Genomic DNA, 23,848 nt, shown 5'->3' with positions numbered 1-23,848 from the left:
TATTACTTCAAAATTATAATTTATGTTATTTAAAAATATTTTTAAAATAGAATACTACCATCTTGTCAAATTTCCTTTTTAATGAAATCCTATTATATATACATATATTTTCGTTTTTAAATTCGATTTTTAAAATTATAAATTTTCCTTTTTAATATATATATTATATGGAAAATTTCAAAAAAGAAATTAAAAAAATAATAGGTATTAAATGTAATATTTTTAATTCATTAAGGGTATCAATGTAATCAACCATCGTGAAAATTAACGTGAGCGCGACACATAGGAAACTGACTTCTCAAATAATATTATAGAGATAGGAAGGGGATACAGCAAAAAATGGAATGGAATCATTCATGATCAAATTTGTTATAGAATGATTCTTTTTGTATTTTATCTATTTATTTTTGGAATTGGTGGAATGAGTATTCCATTTCATTCTTTGCAAATGGTGGAAAAAATTATGGAATTAATGGAATAAGCCATTCCACATCATTCCATTCCAAAAATTAACAATTCAGTTGCAGCCTTTGGCATACATATTCTTGGTATATATATTCTTTATTATCCTGGATATGTCTTATTATAATAAGAAAATAACTATATAAGGTAATTTATTTTTGTTTATTTCGTTGTCTTATCTAAATTTATTTATAAAGATTTGCAGTATTTTTATAACGATTGACTTAGTAATGAACTGAAATTAGAAACCATACCACAAAAACAACGCTTTTAACGGTCTTAAAGCGATTTATTGTCAAACATTATGCTATTAAGAATTCATTATGTACGACTACTGAGAGAAATCAATTAGAAAGTTACAAAAACTAATGTCGTTATGATTAAGGAACTAAGATAAATCAAAATATTATTCATACAACATTTAAAGACAAGGTGTTTGATGGTCATTTTCATGACGATTAGATATATTATCCATTTCTCTGAAAACTTTAATTTGGAGTTTTCTCCCATATACATAAAGAAATGGCCGTCAGTGATCGTTTTCTTTGTGGGCTCTGGGAGGTCATGATCAGTGTTATTCCAAGTACGTTAACCAAAGTTCTATATCATTATATAATTAATGAGAATGGTTCTGCAATGGCTTCCATGACCCTTAATAGAAGTCTGTGGCACCACGTCAACGTGCACGTTTTCTTATGATCTCTGCAAATTCTGTTTTTCTTCTTCTATAATTCATAGCCATATCAGCTTAGTTCATTGAATCAAACATTGCATTTTTATCTAAGAATGAATCTCGGTAACATTAACAAGTCAAAGTCACTCTTATTAGACTCGAGACCGATAAAATACTGACTAGATCTAAATGATATACAACCATTACGAAAAGTCGCCGAGACAATTTTCAAATTTCAATTTCAGATGCCAAGAATATTAGTACTACTTTCTAACCTAACCATATCAGAATGGTTGAAGGTTGAGACCCGCAACTAAAGTAGTCTCTAACTTTAACGTAGTGAGTCAATGTGCCGGATTTATAAAGACACCAACTTGTGGGGTTAATGAAATAATGAGTTAACTTTACAAAAGTTTTGAAGATTATAAGTAATTTAGTTCAATTTTTTTTTTTTGTCAACTATTTAGTTCAATTTTTAAATAATTTTTTTCTTACAAATTTGGAGATATATGTCTGTAACTTTTTAGAAAATATTTATAGACCAAGTTTCACGTGCTATGCTGAGGAGTGAGGACTGCCCTGCGTAGGGGACAAACTTATTTTTTCAAAACTGTGTCCTCTTTGTATTGTGTAATACTGTACATGAAAGATTCAGAATTCAAAAACGTTATTTAGGTTGGACAGAGAAGGAAGGCTGGCCAATAATTGCAACTTGCAGGAGCACTTTCAGCTCTAACAACCATTATCGACCAAACTGCAGAGTGTTTTCAATCCAGAAACATATAGGAGTCTTGCTTACAGATAGAGGCAAATGTTGAACGATGTGTGTTGAGCGTGTAGCCACATGTAAGTTTCAAATCATCGCTCAACGAGTGAATAACTTCTGCTTTCATCCCGAGATTGCTTTCACCAATTGTAACACTGTTCGGTTGTCCAGAACATCATGGCCCAATGGTAAAGACGGGCTCCTTCCTGTATCCAGGTTGTGAGTTCGAACCCTGCTGGAGGGAACTAAGTCATGATTTCTGGACACCAACACGGATATGGGCCTATGCTTTAGGGCCCATTTGCATACCCGGAGAGAGGGTCTATCCGTGGGCTGCACCTCCCCTTGGGGATTAGTCTGGGCTCTTCCATAGGCCCGGAATACCCCCAGGTTAATCAAAAAAAAAAAAACACTGTTCGGTTTATGATTTTTGTAATACAAGAGTCTTTTTTGGTTTAGAGAGGACAAGTCAAGAAGAAAAAAAGTTTTGCTTGATTTGAATTGTTGGTTTCATTAGCTTTCCAGATATACACCAAGCCAAGACTTGAGAAAGATCCAAAACAAATGATTTGTCAGGCTATTATACCATTGGTATGAATCTGGTCCAGCATTTGTAATGTTCCACGGCTAGTAAAGAGATCAAACCAAAAAAATAGTAGACATCAACAAATCTTTGACCATTCTTTGACAATGAAAAGCATGAAAGTCACGCCTTAACGGTGTTACAAATCCAATCAACTTCTGAGCCAGCTAGAGGGTTTACCCTAACCGGAATCTCGTTTAATACTCTAAACCGTTTCGTCAAAACTCAGTTCAGTTCGTTTACCCTAACCGGAATCTGGTTTAATACATTATGTACCGGGTTTCTGGTTAACAAAACGCATCGACTCTCGTGAGTTTTTTTTTTTTGGTAAACAACCGACTCTCGTGAGTTGAAACCTAAAGACTTGCTGTTTTGTGCAGATTTGAATCCCAAAACATCAGTCACGGTTCTAGAGAACAGAAGCAGCAGTAAAAATCGAAACCCAGGATAACAAAACGCAGGAACCCTAAATTTGAAACCGATTTAGAAAAAAAAGATCAAAAAAAAATTTGGACCATTTCTCGATTTGTGCGTGTCATCCTTGCGCAGGGGCCATGCTAATCTTCTCTGTATCGTTCCAATTTTATCGGATGTCCCCGAAGGGACAATCTTCTTCGTTACTCTGTCGCCATATAAACACAGTTTCTTCTCTTGGCATGAACGATGTGGGACTGTTCACGCCATTAGTTAAAAGCTTTAACGGGCCTAGTCATTATCTAGGCCTCACTTACTATTCTTCTTGGGCTTATTGCATTCTTTTTGTTCGTGTCCTCATCCCTTTTTATTTAGTATAAACTGCTTATTACATTATTTTTAGTATGAACTGCTCATTACATTATTGATCACCTTTTCCTGATACTATATGATCCCAAATCTAAAAATAGTGGATATCCTTTGTTTGGAATAATAACTGGTTTGTGGGAAAGAACTATATGAGATAATAAATAATGACAAAGGGCATAGATGACAAAATTATTTAAACTATATGTTCAGTCGACATTCATTTTAAACTATATAATTTCGCCACCTGGTACGACAAATAAAAGGGAGAATAAGACCACTTCCAATGATGGTTCTATCTATTGAGATTTCAAAAATACATATGTATATATATACAGTGGCGGAGGCAGGATAACTTTTTATCAGGGTCAATTTGATAACAACTACAGATTACAAGGGTCAATAAGCTAGTTCTTTAACATTTCATCAAAAAATTAAGAAGGAAAATACAAATAATTTTTTTTCACATGGGTCATTTGACCACCCTAATTACATACTGGTTCCGCCACTGTATATATATGTGTTATATATGTATATGTAAGTGTGGGGTCTACAAAATAGGGTAGAACCATATCCAAAAATTCTATTTTTTTTGTTTTTAGAACTTTTTGATATAGTTCTACACTATTTTGTAGACCACACACCTACATACACATATATAACTTATACGTATATATGCATTTTTAGAATTTCAATAGATAGAACCACCATTGGATGTGCTCTAAGATTGGGCAAACTGTAACGATAGATTTCGGAACATGAATTAAGTTACCTTTTTCTCTTTCAATGTTATTATATATCGTCAGAAAATATCAGTCCGCAAACCCTTTGTGCTGTCACTAATCTATCACATCAAACAAATGTTTCTCCATTGGAATTTTGAATAAATATTGTAATTAATCACGGTAACCTTGATTAAATCCACTATCGGTGTAAAATAATAATACAATTGTCGACAATTTATCAAATTAGGAAATATTAGATAGTGATTTTCTCTTTGGTTAAGTTATCAGTCTCCGCCATTAACTGTTGTATATATATTTATATTATATATTTTGTACATATACAAGTTATATATAGTTTAACAAAAGTTCAAAATAATAATATAGTTTTGTAGCATGGTGGTCAGTATTTTATCAGGGAAAAATCTGCTACTTTGTTTAAACATTGATATACGTACTTTATCCCCAAAAAAACAGTGATGAGCGTAAGAAAAATATTGAGCCTTGTTAAGTATATATCTAAGTGGTGTATAGTTTGTATTCACGCTTGACCTAAAGAGATTTAAGAAGAGATTGCACATTGATCATAAGTAAGTAAGATACTGGAAACGTTGAACGTCGTCTTAATATATAGGTGCTATACAAACGTGACACGCCATATGTGACATGTATATTTTCCGTTTGGATTGCATTTTATTTTATCTCTAAATTTGTGTAGTCATATATGACCCGGTCCCAAATGAACAAAGCAATGCCGACTCTACCGAGTGAATCGATGATGACAACCCAAGACAAAAGCCTATGAAATTCTATCAAACTTTTGGTTCCACGAAGATGATAAACTAGTAGACCAGCTCGACCATAATTCACCATCCCAAATCAGATGGCCCGCATAAACAAAGCATGGATGATTGGACTGAAGGCTCCACAGTCACATACGTATAATGTGGTCCATCTTCCATCTAACACGGTCATGAAAATTAAATCAACGAATTAAGTGATGATAGTCTAATGGCAATCTCTTGAGATTTAGTGTTTTAGTGTACTCATATCAGTGATGGTTTGATTCTTTCTCGAATCTAAATTATCACTATTTGATCAGTTTAGAATTAGGTTTCGGTTTAAGGAGTTTATATTGTTGTCCGTAACAGATAATTGTTCCATCTCTGACATTAGTCGGAATATGGCATTAGTCGGAAGTATTCTAAATTTGGATCAGACAATGAGGTACGTTTCCGGGTTAGTCTATTTTGTATCATTAAGTGCGTGCATTCCTCTGAAATTTATCGGATAAGTCGATAAGATTTAACCAAAAAAAAATTGAATCAGTGCAAAAAATCCAATTTTTCACTCCAAAAGAACCAAAGGCTGCCTTTTCATCCAAATCATCAATTTCCACAAACTTTTTAAATATGTTTATAACGTCCAAGAAGGAGTTCAGGGACATGTTCTTTACCATGCGTATGTTTCTTGTTTTCTAATTATAGGTCCGACGAGGAGTTCAGGGGTCACGTTTCTAAATCCCTCCCTAGCAGCTTTGAACTTTTTAACTCTTTCCGAACCTTATCATACGCTAGTCAAATAACCTTAGAGATTTAGATACCTTCCAAGTCGGCTACCAAGTTTAATCAAACTTTTATAGTCTTTGCTAATTATGCCCATTAATATGTTGCTTTTACGTATAATGTTACTTGTTTTGGGAATACACGCTTTATATCACATTGGTCGCGAAACATTAATGGAATCTTTCCAACAAGAGATTTGACCAACATAGTTAACTTGATGATTTTTCCATTACATACAATGATTTGGTGATTATATGGTATATTCTTTATTCGTTTTTAGCCTCATTCAGTTCATTGACTTTTATTTTTAAGATAGCACTGTACAAATTTCAGTAATTGAATTGATCAAATGTGAATGTAAGCGCAAAAAAAAAACTGATCTCAAATGATATTATATCATTGTTTGGTTTTTATTTTATCAAGAAAACTAAACCAAGTAGATATCAAAATATAAATATATCTTAACTAATAAAGTTGAGTTTTTTTTCTCCTTGGGGGAAAAAATGCCATGTGGCATTCTTCTTTTAATAATTAAAATTTTTTTCTCAACTTTATTTAATGTGTTTTGGTATTAATTGTTACTAGGTGTTAGTTTATTTTTGTTATTGACAATTTATTACAATGATGTTTTAATTTAGATTGAAAGTTTAATTTATTATGAATTTTGTTATGAAAGTTTAATTTATTATGAAAGTTTAATTTATTAGTTAAGATTTCATAACTCTTATGTTACATATTTTTAAAAAAATACTTTTAAACTATTTCTTAATACTTTGTATGTCAAATAAAAATACAAAAATGGAAACTGAAGTTAATTATTTTCAAAAAAAAATTAAACATAAAATAGATACATATCCATACTATTACTTTATGTTTGAAAAACATTTAAAACATTCAAAACATTGGTTTATAGGATTTCTTTATATTTGATGTTGACGATGGAAAATGGAGCCTCTACAATTCTCCTTCTTTAATGAAATCGACGTAACCGCCATATAATCAATCTAGAAATTCCACTCATTCCACTCTAATAATGTTTAGTAACTGATGACGATTCAAGTCCAAAAGACTAACATTTGGTCTATTGGTATTGGCACATAAACTCTATAGTATCTTCCCATGTTACACTATGCAAGGAAACCAATAACTTCCCTGATGCATGCTATCCGTGTTTACATTTTAAAAACCGTGAACATGATTAATATACTCTTAAAACTTAACTAAACAAAAAAAAATCATTACTTCTGATCTGAGAGAAATTTAAAAATGTTGCCTGGTTGCTAAAGTTATTTAAAATTGATGTAAACCACACACCACCCTCACCATTAATCCTTTGCACCACACTAACCATTTATTGTCAAAACCATTACTAAATGCAACAAGTCAGCAAGCCTGAATATCACAGATAGTTAAAAATTGTCTTTATTATGATCGTTATAGATGCTAACATTTCATTTACTAATTAACAAATTGATTTTTTACTAGGAAGATTTGGTGAAATTGTTTCATTCCGGTTAAAATAGAAGTTGTCCATTAAATAGAGGAGTTTAGGAACCATTTATAGTTTTTAGCTAAAAAACATATTTAGATTCATATTAAGATTAGTTGATATTTCTAAATAAGGGTGGACAAACAAGAATTTTGTTGTAACACACACAAAATCTTCCATTATAACAAAACTAATATAGAAAATAATTTTATGTTTCTTATTTTAAGATACATCTTTTTGAGAGACCTTGAAACTAAAGTAACACATACAACTCGCATTCTATATTTCAAAAGTCAACATGGTAATTTTAAAAATATATATTAGATACTCACCAATTATTTTATCAAAAATTGACACTTCACCCATATTTTTTTAATAAAATTTATAAAATTTGAACAGTATTACATCTTTCTATTATTTGAACTAAATATATTAGTAAAAGTTTTATAGTTCATATATAGTTACTTTAATAATTAATAATATAAATATATTTTCTATATAAAACATCAACTTTGTTTATGACTATCGGCTTTTTTATTCTATTTTTATTAAATCGATTAGTAACAACCACTTATCCTATTCCACTTTGAACTAAACAACTTCAAACAAAGTCACTAACCACTATCAATAAAGATCAGAAAATATCATTTTTAATATATTTTTATTTTCATATTTAACATATTTTATTTGTTAAGACCATATAATAATTTATATATTTATGTAAAAGTATAACATACGAACCCGGCGCGTAGCGCCGGAATATCACTAGTATATAACTAAAAACCGAATTCAATCAGAATTAAAATCCATAACTTCATTGTAGCCTAACGGATTGTAGTAGTGTATCATCCGGATTGCACGTTGTTGACAAACCTAGATCAAAATCAAAAGAAATGTATATTTCATTAATTGGTGTTATTTTGTATAAAAATACTATTTTTTAAAGTAAATAAAAAGAGTGAAACTGAAAGACAAAAATATAAACGAAAGCCAAATCAGATTGAACATTTCCGAAAACACATGTTGATATATTTTTCTGACTTCTATCCAACTTTACTAGAGACGATAATTACTAGCTAGATATATACACGGCACTGGCACTGTATGCAGTGTCTTGTCCAATTCTGTCGAGAGAAACCATGTCGATTGCGTTTAGTTGCGTATATGGCTTGTGTGCCGTTTTGATTCCTCATCTGTCGCTTTCCTGTCGTTTTCCTCACAACCCTTGTATTTATTAGCACATTCGACCAAGTATGGCCACCCACGTGTGACCCTCTTATCAATCCAACTGGCTTTATTCTAATTTATCTCTGCCGCTAATATGTAGCCACATAAGCAAGTCTGCCACAACAGTAATTTAATTCATTTTCTATTCCGTATGTTTGTTTAATTTCGTTTGTACTTCTACTGCCTTTTGCTAGCTTGGTTTATTTGTAGCTTAATCCGTAATCTGAACCGAATCTAAGTTAAAAAAAATCGCTTTTTCTAATCTAAACTGAACGAATATTTAAAAATGATATTTCAGCTATTCAAAACCTGATTCAAACATGGTAAAAAAATAAAGATCGTATGAAAATCTAAACTATTGTTTAAAATTATTGTTCAAAAAGAATATTCTTTTTTTTTTTTTTTGAATGAATGTTAAATTTTTATTCATCAAAAAAACCTTGATACAAACTAATGCATACTGATTTGCTTATGAAACAAGCGAAAAAGAGAAACAAACAAACTCAAAAAGAAAACAACCAACCCTTCTCTTCACCAATACTTCCCCATCCCCCTCAAATGTGACCATAAGGAACAAGTCAAATTTGGAAGTGCTAAGAGATTCTCCTCATTAAAACCCACATTAGAGAAAACCCAAATTGGGACAAAACTCTAATGGGGAAAAGAGTAAGAATCCCTTAGCAAGTGGACAAGTCAGCAACTCCACAACCTACTACAAACAGAAAACCAACTACAAACTTCAAAGAAACCCAAACTCAGCCACGAGTGCTAAACCACAACTGAATGGAATCCTGCATCCCCTTCACTCCCTTCTGCCTCAATAAGCTCAATTTATTTCTAATTCCCTTATCAACCAGCTTCTTTAACAGAGTCACCGGAGTCAATCTTTCTCCATGTTTGACTCTGTTTCTTTCGCGCCATAAAGAGTACATGGCAGCATGAAAAGCATAACGAAAACAGAATCTCTTTCTTCTCTCCATTGCTCCAGCAGTAGCAATACTCACTATCTCCGGCCAAGAGTTTGTGAACGAGCTACCCATAATCCCCTTAGCAAGACTCTCCCATAGTTGCAAAGAATAAGAACACTCAAAAAACAGATGATCTCTGTTTTCTAGAGCATTCTTACACAGAACGCAAGTAGTGTCGACACCTCTATTCCAACGAGCAATTCTATCCATAGTGGATAACCTGTTCAAACAAGCTAACCACATCATGAACGCATACTTAGGAGTAGCCTGAGAGAACCAGATGCACTTCGACCAATCTCTTTTCTCATGCACTGCCCGAATAAGCTTCCAAGTCTCACTCGTCGAAAACTCCTGTTTGAATCCCGCCGCCCTCCTCCATTGACAAGCATCCTCCAAAGCTTCACCAATCTTATCTCTTAGCTTATCCAAATCCTCCTCAATGTTATTTAAAATCATAACTCGATGCTTATCCAAAAATAATATTCATACTGATAAAAAATCTGAACTATTATGTATAAAATTATATCTGAACTATTCTCTGTTAAAAAAAACTGAACTATTATTAGTTACTCGAATGAGTTTGAATATAAAACATATCTTACGAAATTATGGATCTATCCAAACTCAAAATATTTTAAACTTGAATTAAGGATATGAGGGTTGAATCTGAATACCCTAAAATCAGAAGAATCTGATCCGTACCTGAATAAGTATATGCGGTTCTGAACATAGCGAGGATTATGACCCCGTTTTTATAAAAATAATTACATTGGAAAAAATCTTAAATTTGTAAAGGATATTTTTTAAAAAACAAATTAATAAAATATACATTGTCTCTGATATCTCAGGACGCCTCTTAACCATAGTGTTATTGTTTCAGCGGTGTGAACCAATAAGAAAAACGATTTTGTTTATTAAATGCGTTCTTTGGAGCTTCTGAATACCATATTGACTTATCAGACCAAAACCATTAAATTCAGCCAGAGCACGACACGATCCAAGTACTATGTGTAAAAGGAGTTAGTGGTGGTGAATCTGCTGATGATAGTGAGATGTTTGTTGGTGTTTTGAAGATCATATAACAATGATGATGACTCGTAATGATTCCAACCAAATATTCAATCAATCAGCAAATTCATGTTTCAGTGCTAAATCAAATGAATTGGAATCTAATATAAAGGTCAAAGTGGTAGTACTTACGTAATAAAATTGAATGGAAGACCTTTTAAAAAAATTGAATTGGAGATCATGACGAGATGAATGCCATTTGTAATTAATTTTTTTATTTATGATTTTTTCTGATAAAAATTGGATTCGTAATTTTAGGGGACAAAATAATCACTCTATACCAAATTAATATTTTACTTTGTCAGATAAAATTAGTACCTTTTATACAAAATACTGAATTAACCCACTAAACTATTCACATCAAATTACATGTATAATTTTTTTATATCTTCGTATTTAAAACAATATGATCTATTCCATTTTATTTTTGAAATAATGCATATTTTTAGTCTGTATTTTTTTTTGTTTCAAAATTTAGAGTTTTAATATATAAGATATTTGTGCCTCATAAATTACTCATGTTTTTCTAGAAGTATATACTCCTACTCCTAGAACAAGGGAAACTTGTAACATAATAGAGAAACTAAATAGTAGTTAAAAAAATTGATTTAACCTTTCTTGATTTTTGCAAAAGATGAAAAAAATATGCAAAAAGATAAATATCTATCTAAAACTCCAAAGTCGAAAAACTTTTGTTATCAATTTCTGAAATCCCACTACCATTTCCTTTTCATTCCGTACAGGCACACACTACTTTCTTTTTTTCTTTCTAATTTTTCAGGAGACAGTAAAAGGAAAAGAAGCTTTCTATCACATTATTGATTTTGTTGCTTTTAGCAATTAGCACAAATCTTATCTCACCAACTCACATCACATTATATCACACGGGTCACAATACTTCAACATTATAAAATCTAAAATCTGTGCATGAAATAAAATGAATTTACACGTTGCGACTTTCTTCTTCCGCTTTCTCATACACTCCAAAATACACACCTGATATTTTGTTTTATCACATTTATTATTTATTGCTCAAGTAGTTACCTCTCATCTTCATCTACGCTCGTACTTGTCACTCGTCTCTTCTGCTCCAAACAAATAAAACCTCTCTCCAATCATGGCCCTTGATTCCACTGACCGTCGAGACTTCGTCGTGAAGATTAACGGCGAAGAGAGCGGAGCCGTTGGTGCTACAGGGTCAAGCAGCAATGCTGACGGTGGCAACTTCTGGAGAGAGTCGAGCTACGACTTTTGGGATGGTGAAAAGGGTAAGAACGATGACGTTGGCGGCGACAGTTTCCATTTCAGACAGCAGAGAGAACGTTCAGAAGATATGTCCGATCCTCCGTCGAAGCAGAAAGCTTCCTGCGGAGAGATCTCTCTCGACATCGACCTTAACACCGCAGACACGTTGCCGGCGATCTCAGAGTCGTCTTCTCCGTACACGGCTAAAGGAAAAGCCGACGCGGTTAGAAGGAGACAGAACAGAATCTCACTCGGTGAGAGCAGCGACGAAGAGAGCCGTCGTCACTACAAAGCTAACAGAGACGAAGCAGAGGTCGTGAAGCATAGTATCAACAAACCGTTCCTGAGGAGGAACCAGACGAAGTCAAGACTTATGGATCCTCCAACACCGACGCATCCAGCTATCGACAAAACAGAGATGAGATCCGGTCGGAAATCCGGGTTTCTCGGGAAAAACTCTAAACCGGGGACGCCATCTCGGACCGGGATCTTGGAGGAAGACGAAGAGGAAGATCCGTTTCTAGACGAGGACTTACCTGATGTGTTCAAAAGAGACAAACTCAGCATTTGGGTTTTGCTCGAGTGGATAAGCCTTGTTCTGATAGTTACCAGTTTGGTCTGTAGCTTAACGGTACATAGCTTGCGGCGCAAGACATGGTGGAAGCTAGATCTGTGGAAATGGGAAGTGACGGTTTTGGTGTTGATTTGTGGGAGACTAGTCTCGAGCTGGATAGTGAGGATACTCGTCTTCTCGGCCGAGAAGAACTTCGTTTTGAGAAAGAGGGTTTTGTATTTCGTCTACGGAGTACGCAAATCGGTTCAGAACACCTTGTGGTTAGGGTTAGTGTTGCTTGCGTGGCACTTCTTGTTCGATAAGAAGGTTGAAAGAGAGACTCGGACCACTGCCATTAGGTACGTGACAAGAGTGTTGGTCTGTCTTCTTGTTGCGGTGATCATTTGGTTGATTAAGACACTTCTGGTCAAAGTTCTTGCTTCATCGTTCCACATGAGCACTTACTTTGATCGGATTCAAGAGTCTTTGTTCACTCAGTACGTGATTGAAACACTCTCCGGTCCTCCTTTGATGGAGATTCAGAGAATGGAGGAAGAAGAGCAGAAAGTAACGGATGATGTTAAGAGTTTGGAGAAACTGGCTGGAGCTAAGTTGCCTCCAGCTCTAAAAGCGACGGTTAGGAGTTTTATGAAAGCGGGGAAAGGTCCGAGACTGTCTCGGATTGGTTCTGATAAAGAAGATGATAGTGAAGGGATAAGGATTGATCAATTGCAGAGGATGAATACAGACAATGTGTCTGCTTGGAACATGACCAAGTTGATGAATATAATACGGAAAGGCGCTCTTTCTACTTTGGATGAACATATGCAGGACACAGTTGAGGAGAGTGAGCACGCTACACAGATAAGAAGCGAGTGCGAAGCAAAGATTGCAGCTAAGAAGATCTTCCACAATGTCACTGAGCCTGGTTCAAGGTATATATCTTGAACTTGATCATCATATTTCTACAAGTTCTTGATTTTAGTATGGTTTAATCTTGAGAGTTTTTTCGGGTTTTAGGTATATACATCTGGATGACTTCTTGAGGTTTCTGTCTGAAGAGGAGTCTGAAAGAGCCATGGCTCTCTTTGAAGGAGCTTCAGAGACCAATAGGATCAGCAAGTCTTGCCTCAAGAATTGGGTGGTATGTTGCAAAACCTTAAATTCTATACATGTTAAGATTAATTTCACATGCAAAACAGAGTTATCTTGACCATGGGAGTTTTTGTTCACAGGTTAAGGCATTTAGAGAAAGGAGGGCTCTGGCTTTGACCTTAAACGACACAAAAACAGCAGTGAACAGGCTTCACCGTATAATCAATGTGTTGATTAGCATTATAATCATAATCATTTGGCTTCTTATACTAGGAATCGCCACAACAAAATTCTTGCTAGTCTTAAGCTCTCAGCTTCTTCTAGTAGCCTTTATATTCGGAAACTCATGCAAAACCATCTTTGAAGCCATCATTTTCCTTTTCGTTATGCACCCATTTGATGTTGGTGACCGCTGCGAAATCGACGGTGTTCAGGTTTGTTCCCCCTCCTAATATAATAATCTCCTGGTCTTATTACAATATTTTGACATGGTTCTGATCTTGTTGTTTCTTTTACCAGTTGGTTGTGGAGGAAATGAACATATTGACGACTGTTTTCTTGCGATATGATAATCAAAAGATCATATACCCGAATAGTGTTCTTGGTACAAAACCTATAGCTAACTACTTCCGAAGTCCTGATATGGGAGATGCGATTGAATTCTCTGTTCACATAGCAACTCCTCCAGAAAAGATAGCTGCTATCAAACAGAGAATCATCAGGTTAGTTAAATTAAAATGCTAAGGTCTTGAGGCTATATAGACATTTTAGTAAAAAAATAATATTTTCTCAACAATTTAGGAGGCTATGTTATATAATATAATTCGTAAAAACTTTGAAGTCTCAAGGCCAATATTTCATTTGGTTATATCCATGGCCGGTTCTGACTAAATCCAAAACACTTAGAACCTTAGACTTTAAACACCTACCATTATCTTTATCTAGGTTAAGTGACTTCGAAGCAAAGATTCTTGAATGATGTTGTTATCTTTTTTTTTTCTCATGCAGTTATATAGACATCAAGAAGGATCATTGGTATCCTGCACCTATGATTGTGTTCCTAAACATGGACGACTTGAAAAGCGTGAAGATCGCGGTGTGGTTGACACACAGAATGAACTTTCAAGACATGGGAGAGAGGTTTATAAGGAGAAGTCAATTACTAGAGGAAGTTGGGAAAGCTTGTAGAGAGCTTGATATAGAATATCGTTTACATCCTCAAGGCATTCATATTCGAAGTTTCCCTCCTCCGGTGACTCCGGGTACTTCAGACCGTCTTCCTCCAGCTTGTTTGCATCAACGCGGTGCCTAAACTGTAAAGAAGTGTTGAGCGAGTAAAGCAGGATATGATTTTACGTAAAGCAGGATATGATTTTTGTGTGTGTATATATTGTATGAGTGGTTTTGTAAGAGCTTTTTTATTCTCTGGAAGTTGTAATTTGTGATTAAAGAATAAGTTTTTTAAAAGAAGTCCATTAATATCTGAACTCTTATCTTTCTTTGTCATCTGTCTTGTCTCTTTATTATTGGTTTGTTTAGAGTTTTGTTGAATTTTGCAAAAAAAAAAAAAACCGGAACTCTTACGTATATAAAAAACTCTTTTTTAAAAACATCACATGGGGTTGTGGAACTATATCTTGTGTAGGATAAGATGAGCACCAAACTGTGGCTGCAGTGTCAAGACTGTGTAAGGAGCATGAACATAGGAAGGATATATCTCAAAGGAGAATCTCTGTAGAATCAAAGCCAGAGCCATCTTTGTCTCCATCAGAGTAAAATTCTGGCCAATGCAGATCCTTGGCCCCCACCCAAAGGGAAAGAAAGAGACATGCCCCTTTGTTGCCTTTGAGACACCATCTTGGAACCTCTCTGGCTTGAATTCGGATGCATCTTTACCCCATAGCTGTGTGTCGCGATGGACTAGCAGAATAGGTAGACTGATCTGAACGCCCCCTGGCAGTGTCAGGTCGCCTAGCTTCATATCTTTGTGAATGGCTCGGGTCAGCTGCACTGCTGGAGGATATAGCCTAAGGACCTCATATAGTATCATTGTCATCTGTTGGAAGCATTCAGTTAAATCATCATAACACAACAAATGTACTGAAGTCATTTTAAGTTGTTTTTTTTACTTACAACTTTGAGCTGGTTCAAACCTTCTGTATCAGGTTCTTTGTCTCCAAACACATGCTTCACTTCTTTTCGTGCACGAGCTTGCCAGTCTTGGTGTTGGCTTAACAGAACCATTGTCCAGACAAGAAGCACTGAAGTTGTCTCTTGTCCGGCGAAATAGAACAACTTGCACTCTTCCATCACATCCTCAGTGCTCATTTCATTTCCTTTAGCTTGCCCTAGATTCGATTCAAGAAGTATACCTAGCAAATCGTCGCTTGGTGCTTCTCCAGCTTCTCTAGCACTTAACCTTTTGTTAATGATCCCTCTCAGTATAACATGGACTTCTCTGGATGCTGCTTTCATCCTTCTATTACCTTTTGTTGGGAGATAACTACAACAACAAAAAGAAAGAAAGATTATATATAGCACAACATGATTCTCATAGATGCAGACAAGTTTCGGTTTCTTTTATTACAGATATCCAGGGATGAAAGATTTCAGAAACGTTAGTATCATGAGCTGTGCTAGTTCGGCTTGTAGCTCAAATATCCTCTGTCCTTCTTTGTAGCTGCTGCCAAAAGCAGTACGAGAGATCACATCTGCAGTCATGCTCAGAAGCCCTGGCCATACGTCCACCTCACTCGAGGATCCTTTATCCGAGACTAACTTTTCCCATTTGCCAACCACCTCGCTGCAGCTTTGGTGGAACGCAGGTACCATATTCTACACACAGAAGCAGAAGGCATACGTTGGACAGGACACAACATTTTTTTTCTCGAAACACAATCTTACTTTCATAAATCTCAAAATATTCTACTACAAAAGACTGAGAATTTTTGACTATTACTATTACCTTATATATAATACAATCGTTGTTGCTCAAAAAAATTTTGTTTTTCCAACTACTAATGTGAAACTTGTTTCAATCATTATAATTTTCTCACGAACTTTGAGTGGTTCTGATACCAAGTTATAGTCGGTCTTATCATAGACTTCTAATTTAAAAACAAGTGACTATAAGTAAATTTACTTGTACCTTATATACAGTACTATTTCTTAACTACCGATTGAATTAATTCATTAACATATACATATACATAAAGTACTCTAAAGTTGACCTCAGATTATGATTGTAAGAAGCCTATACTATACCTTGATTTTCTCAAGGTGGAATGCCGGATTGATGATTTTTCTGTGTTTCGCCCATTTCTCGCCATCATACTTAGCGAGTCCCTTGGCTACTAAGTCACGCAAAGGAAACGTATGTGGCTTCTGGAAATCATAAACTTTGTTGAACACTTCCTTGATTTGCTCCGGATCCATTATAGTGATGGTTGGTGTAGTTCCAAAGCCATGTAAAAAACGTCCTTCCTGTTTCAGCAACATACAATAGTTGATACCTTTTCTTGATCATGTACTCTACAACAAAGAGGCAAACTATACAATCCATTTAACATATATACCGTGATTCTTGAGCATTTCGTAGGGAAAAGGCACGACACGTGGTGAGATATCATCCGTTAGTTTGATGGGTTTGGATTTTGCCTCCATCATCATACTAAAACTCCTTTTCAAATCGCCGACGAGAGGCGTGTAATGAGTACCGGAGAGACCTTGCCTTCTCAGGTAACTCTCAAGCACCTTTGGTCTAAAACCAAACCAAATTTAAGTTCTCCATATCCACCACGCCACAACAACTATAGCTACTGAAACTGTTACTAACGCAACTGTTATCTCCATTTTCACTCGCAGTGAGATGGAGAGTTTTCTAATATTCTTGAATTTTTAAAGATTTGAGGAATGTTGGCGAATAGTATCGCATGATGTCTTTTAGACTTTTAGTACCATACATTTTGTGATTAACTCGCATGCCACGTGGCGCAAGAAGCGACTTCAATTTGTGTGGAGCTATATTGATAGGCATGTAAACGTACGTCAATTACTTTACGTTTCTTTGCAGAATAATTTTTCTTTTGAACTGTGAATTGGATTTATCTATGTATGATGCATATTCAAATCTAACTGTCTCGGATGATTTGATAAAACGATTCGAGTATGATGATCTTGATTAAGAAATAAAAGGCCCGCTTTTTTAAAAAATCACAATTATTATCTGAAATGGGCTGAATAAAGGGCCGGTTTTAGAGTGTGAAAATCTTATTTCTCTTGCATATATAATAAGCTCTTTTTATAAGCATCACATGAGGTGATGGAACTATATCTTGTGTAGGATAAGATGAGCACCGAACTGCGGGTGCAATGTGAAGACTGGGTAAGGAGCATGAACATAGGAAGGTGAAAGCTCAAAGGAGAATCTCTGTAGAATCAAAGCCAGAGCCATCTTTGTCTCCATCAGAGCAAAATTCTGGCCAATGCAGATCCTTGGTCCCCACCCAAAGGGAAAGAAAGATACCTGGCCCTTTGTTGCCTTTGAGACACCCTCTTTGAACCTCTCTGGCTTGAACTCGGCTGCATCTTTGCCCCACAGCTCTGTGTCGCGATGGACAAGCAGAATAGGTAGATTGATCTGAACGCCTGTTGGCAGTGTCAGGTCGCCTAGCTTCATCTCTTTGTGAATAATTCGGGTCAGCTGCTCTACTGGAGGATATAGCCTAAGGACCTCATATAGTATCATTGTCATCTGTCGGAAGCATTCAGTAAAATCATCAAACACGACAAAAGTTTTTAATTATCAAAGGTTTGTTTATTTGGTTTTACTTACAACTTTAAGCTGGTTCAAGCCTTCTGTATCGGGTTCTTTATCGCCAAAAACTTGTCTCACTTCTTGTCGTGCGCGAGCTTGCCAGTCTTGGTGTTGGCTTAACAGAACCATTGTCCAGACTAGAAGCACTGAAGTTGTCTCTTGTCCGGCGAAATAGAACAACTTGCACTCTTCCATCACATCCTCAGTGCTCATTTCATTTCCTTTAGCTTGCCCTAGATTCGATTCAAGAAGTATACCTAGCAAATCGTCGCTTGGTGTGCTTCCCCAGCCTTCTAACCCTTAACCTTTTGTAATGATCCCTCTCAGTATAACTTGTATTTCTCTAGATGCTGCTTTCATCCTTCTATTACCCTTTGTTGGGAGATAACTACAGCAACAAAAACAAAAAAAGATTATTTATAACAACACAACATGATTCCCATCTCCAAAGCATACATTGCAGACAAGTTTAGGTTTCTTTTATTACAGATATCCAGGGATGAAAGCTTTCAGAAACGTTTGTATCATGAGCTGTGCTAGTTCGGTTTGGAGCTCAAATATCCTCTGTCCTTCTTTATAGCTGCTGCCAAAAGCAGTACGGGAGATGACATCAGCAGTCATGCTCACAAGCCCTGGCCAAACGTCCACCTCACATGAGGATCCTTTATCCGAGACTAACTTTCCCATTTGCCAACGACCTCGTTGCAGCTTTGGTGGAACGCAGGTACCATATTCTACACACCACAAGGAGAAGGAACAAGTTTTTTTTTGCTAAATTGTAAATATCATAGATGATTAGAAGTTTTTACAAAAGCAAGAACCTACAAGCTGAGCCATCTGGCAAAAAAGAATAAAAAACAAGATGATTCACATTTTAAACCTTGAAACCTATAAGAGAAATTTATCTCAACCACATGACCATGAGAGAAGCATATCCTTTCCTATGGCGCCTTGCTGAAATTATATTTCTTAGCTCCTTGTCTACGTTTCGGAAGACAGTAGCAGGCGGTAGTGATATCTGATTGTGTAGCAAGTTGTTCCTCTGCTTCCACAAATGGTACACCACTGAATACGACGCTAGCTTCCTTAGGAGCCGCATCTTAGAGGAAGTTGCAGCTCTGATCCAAGATAACAGTTCTGCCCAGTTAGTGAAGGGCGCAACAGGATGGTTACATCTGCTGAAGACCTCTCGCCATATAGCTTGGCTGTAAGTACAGGAGAGGAGGAGGTGGCCCTTGTTTCGACGTAGGTGGAACAAGTTGGACGAGCCAAATGAACACAACTCTTTTTTCGAAACACAAACTTATTTACATTTAATCTCAATTTTTCTACTACAAAAGTATGTGAAAATTTTTCATCCTCTTGACTAAAAATATAAACAACACTAGCAAAACAGTTACGAAAGTTTGACAGCAAATTTGAGTCAATGCTTGAATGCGTCGATAAAATATTCATGCTTGAAGGAAAAATATTCACACAAAGCAGTGACGTTGAAAATCAGTTCTCACCAATGAGAAAAACCAGAATAGTCTAGTAATCATTTTTAATTTCCGTACAGACCTCTCCACAAGATAACAAACCGGTGAGAAAACTGGATCTGAATCATCTGATACTTGGCAAAGAATCCAAGAACTTAAAATAAATTGACAATAAATTAGACTGGCTATACTTTATATATATGTTAATATTTCTTCAACTACAGATGTGAAACTTGATTCATTCATTACACACCTGACTCCTCTCACGTACATCGATTGGTTATGATACCATGTTATAATCGGTATTATCATTGACTTCTAATTTAAAAGTAACTAGATCTTGATCCGTGCGACCGCACAGGTATTAATTTTCAGTTTTTATTTATTTATACTAAATAGTATATTTGTAATATTTGATCGTTTAATATTGACTAAGTTAGGGGTGGATATTTTTGCATATCCACTCGAATTCGGTTAAAATCTATTCGGGTTTGAGATTTTGAGTTTAAAAATTCTAGCTTTATTCATGTATTTATAAAATTTGGTTCCGGTTTTATTAGGAATCTTTGCGGGTTGATAACCCGTTAAATTATTTTTATTTTTTAAAAATTTATATATCTTTAAACTATTTGAGTAATGTAGCCAAAGTACCTAAATTAAAATTTAAAAATAGGTTTAACTTGAATATTTGGATGAAGAATAAATATATATTTTAAGTATTTTGGTATTTTGATTATTGTTTATCTACTTTAGATGTTTACTTTCGACTATTTTTATATTTCAAATATTTTAAACAATTTAAAATAACTTATATCTTGGATATTAACTCGAAAAATAGCTAACATATTGAAGTAAATAAAATATGATTTAAATACATTCGAATATCTGAAATATTTTGATCAGATAAAGTTTGGTTATGGTTCTCTAGATACTAAAATGGTAAATCCGTTTGGATAGTAGCTAGTTTCGGTTCAATTTGATAATATATCTTTTCGTTCAGATTTGTTAAACGAAGCGTTGATATTATAATTTCCATGAATTATTTGTCCAACAAAAATGTATTTTCTTTTAATTTGATATTGATTTAATTGAAAAGTTAATGAAGTATATTTAATTCAAATTTAATTTTAGAAAACACATTAATGTAAGTGGAAAAGACAAAGCATTAAAATATGAAGTATTATTTAATAGTGTATTTAATTCAAATTTAATTTTACGCATTAATCAAAGTGGAAAAGACAGCATTAAAATAGAAAGTATTATTTAATGTCAGTGGCATAGAAGTGTAAATAACACTGAAAAACTAAGGGGCATTCTATACTGTGTACTTCTCTTTTAATAATAAGATTGACTATTAGGTAAAATTGACTTAACCTTTTAATATTTCTATTCATTCATTAACATGCATACATAATTAACTCTACAGAATAATATATGATTGTAAGAAGCTTATAATTATACCTGATCTTCTCAAGGTGGAATGCCGGTTGATGATTCTTCGGTGTTTCGCCCATTTCTCACCATCATAGCTAAACGACTCCTTGGCTATCAAGTCACCCAACGGGAACGTATGTGGCTTCTGGAAATCATAACTTTTGTTGAACACTTCCTTGATTTGATCAGGATCCATTATAGTGATGGTTGGTGTAGTTCCAAACCATGTAAAAAACGTCCTTCCTGTTTCAGCAGCATACAATAGTTGAGACCTTTTCTTGATCATGTACTCTATAAAACAGAGGCCAACCATACAACATTTAACATATATACCGTGTGTCTTGAGCATTTCGAACGGAAAACGGCACGACACGTGGTGAGATATCATCCGTTAGTTTGATGGGTTTGGATTTTGCCTCCTTATCATACTAAAATTCCTCTTCAAATCGCCCGACGAGAGGCGTGTAAGGAGTACCGAGGAGACCTTGTTTTCTCAGGTAGCCTCTCTAAGCATCTTTGGTGTAAACCAAACGAACATTAAAGTTCTCCATGTCCACCACGACAGAACAACTATAGCTGCTGAAGCTGTTACTATAACGCAACCGTTATCTCCATTTTCACTCTCAGAGAGATGGAGAGTTATCTAATATTCCTTGGATTTAAAGATTGAGAATGTTGGCGAATAATACGCATGATGTCTTCTAGTACAATTCATTTGGTGATTAGGGTCACATGCCAGCCACGTGGTGCAGAAGCGAGCTTTCAATTTGTGTGGTGGCATGTAACGTACGTCAATTACTTACGTTTCTTTCAGATAATTAATTGTAGTGCATGATGCATATTCAAATCTAACTGTCTCGGATGACTGATAAAAAACGATTCTGATGAATCCTGTCTACAATGTACTCCGAAAATCATTTATAAAAAAAATACTCTGAAAATCAAGGTTGCATGGTCTCTAACTGTCGGAGTGAAAATCTAATATTGAAAATATGTAAGAGATTTGAGTAATACATAAAGAATTTTGATCATTTTATTACCGTCAACTGATTTTCTGGTGGAAGCCATGTAAATTATTGTAGTACCAGAGATAATTCACATCCTGATCCATTAATCTGATCCAGACAATGGTCCAATTATTCCATTAACTGATGATCCATAAAAAATTCAACCATCGAAATTGCTAGAAAAAAAATTATTGTTTCTAAAGAAATTTGATGGAACTAGTGTTCATAAATAATTAAGCTAGTTTTGTTCTTGTTCTATTCTCTTTATTCAAATTTTATAGTTTTTGTACATAAATATTCTTCATTGATAAATTAATTTAACGATTTATCAAAAAAATAATCAATAGTGATTTTATCATGATGACATATGAAAAATCTATATTATATTATATTATTATTTGAGAAGTGAATTTATTGATTTGTCATGTTTTCATAATTTTAGGTATAATTATATTTTTATTCTTAATTGTTAATATCAATAGATAATGTTAGTGATTAGCTAAAATTTTATCATAGTTTAAATTTTTTTAAACAATAATATATTTAAATTTATATTATATATATAATATATATATATATATAATCACATGAATCATCTATCTTTTAAGAAAAAATAAGTTTAAATCGGCTCTATCAAAATAACTCATTGTGGTAAATTTGAAAAAAAATGATAAAGAATTCAAAAAATATTACTATATTTTGCGAAATGCTTTTTTGCTTTTACGTTAAATAAATAACTAAGTTATATTTTCTAATACATAAGTATCCATAAATTATAAAAAATCATAAATTTGATAATCATCATTATCTAAAAATTATATATTATGTTAACCAAAATATTTTACATCACTCATAATGTTTAAAAATATAAAATAAATCATATATATAATTTATGTATATAAATGTTTTTAAATTTATTTTACAAAATAAAAGATATTAAACTATTTATCGTATATAAAAAAATATTTAATTAAATATTAGATATTTCAAAATAAAAAATAATTTATTCTAATAGTTCTTGAAAAAATAATATATTTATTTATAAAATTATTAAACCCAGCAAGTGTAACAAACACCGCTAATATCACATATGGGACAAGTAAGATGTCGACCAAACTTAATAAAATACTTCTGCGTAAACATCAAAGTATGATTTATAAAAGATCAATATGTGGTTAATGGTGGCTATTTACAATCGCACACTATACCAATTATAAATTGGTTTAAATGTACAACCTGGTTCTTTGTTGCCTATGAGATCTCAACCTTAAACCTCTCGGGCTTGAACTCTGCCTGCATCATCTCCCAGAACTTAGTGTCACGATGGATCAACAGAAACAGGCATATTGACTTGAACACCGGGTGGTATGGTGGTGGCCAAATCGCCTAGTTTGATCTCTTTGTGTATCGCTTCGGTTCATCTGGATGACTAAAGGGTATAGCCTAAGGGCTTATTTCAACAGTGTAATTACAAGTTTCTTTGACAACAACACACAAAAGGGGTTTATCCGTTACAGAACTATATCTTGTGTAGGATAAGGTGAGCACCGAACTGTGGGTGCAATGTAATGACTGTGTAAGGCGCATGAGCATAGGAGGGAGAAAGCTCAAAGGAGAATCTCTGTAGAATCAGAGACAAAGCCATCTTTGCCTCCAAAAGAGCAAAATTCTGGCCAATGCAGATCCTTGGTCCCCACGCAAAGGGAAAAAAAGATACTTGGCCCTCTGTTGCCTTTGACATACCATCTTGAACCTCTCGGGCTTGAACTCGGCTGCATCACTGCCCCACAGCTGTGTGTCACGATGGACTAATAGAGTAGGTATACTGATCTGAACGCCTCCTGGCAGTGGTCAGGTCGCCTAGCTTCATCTCTTTATGAATGGCTCGGGTCACTGCGCTAGTGGAGGATATAGCCT

General features: G+C 34.5%; 2 protein-coding genes, 1 non-coding gene and 2 pseudogenes across 3 annotated transcripts; 1 reads left to right on the top strand and 4 right to left on the bottom strand.

Annotated features, from left to right (window-relative positions):
* Window positions 1-2,987: 2,987 nt before the first annotated feature.
* Window positions 2,988-3,090, bottom strand: LOC130500772 (U6 spliceosomal RNA). Its single transcript, XR_008939318.1, has one exon. It is a non-coding gene; the product is annotated as a U6 spliceosomal RNA (small nuclear RNA).
* A 5,932-nt stretch (window positions 3,091-9,022) lies between these two features.
* LOC108858918 (uncharacterized) lies at window positions 9,023-9,691 on the bottom strand. Its single transcript, XM_018632768.1, has one exon. It carries the CDS (start codon window positions 9,689-9,691, stop codon window positions 9,023-9,025), a length of 669 nt encoding a protein of 222 aa, XP_018488270.1.
* Window positions 9,692-11,248: 1,557 nt separating this feature from the next.
* LOC130500769 (mechanosensitive ion channel protein 5-like) lies at window positions 11,249-14,683 on the top strand. Its single transcript, XM_056995722.1, has 5 exons — window positions 11,249-13,036; window positions 13,122-13,245; window positions 13,337-13,630; window positions 13,716-13,918; window positions 14,205-14,683. The coding sequence occupies exons 1-5, from the start codon at window positions 11,421-11,423 to the stop codon at window positions 14,506-14,508; spliced, it is 2,541 nt and encodes an 846-aa protein (XP_056851702.1). The 5' UTR covers window positions 11,249-11,420; the 3' UTR covers window positions 14,509-14,683.
* A 76-nt stretch (window positions 14,684-14,759) lies between these two features.
* Window positions 14,760-17,083, bottom strand: LOC130500770 (cytochrome P450 72A15-like; annotated as a pseudogene).
* Window positions 17,084-17,346: 263 nt separating this feature from the next.
* Window positions 17,347-21,567, bottom strand: LOC130500771 (cytochrome P450 72A15-like; annotated as a pseudogene).
* Between the last annotated feature and the right edge of the window lie 2,281 nt (window positions 21,568-23,848).

This window comes from Raphanus sativus, unplaced genomic scaffold, assembly GCF_000801105.2.
Source record: "Raphanus sativus cultivar WK10039 unplaced genomic scaffold, ASM80110v3 Scaffold0030, whole genome shotgun sequence".
Classification (NCBI taxonomy): domain Eukaryota; kingdom Viridiplantae; phylum Streptophyta; class Magnoliopsida; order Brassicales; family Brassicaceae; genus Raphanus; species Raphanus sativus.
Note: the sequence above shows the minus strand (reverse complement) of the source record. Positions and strands in the feature narration are given on the sequence as shown.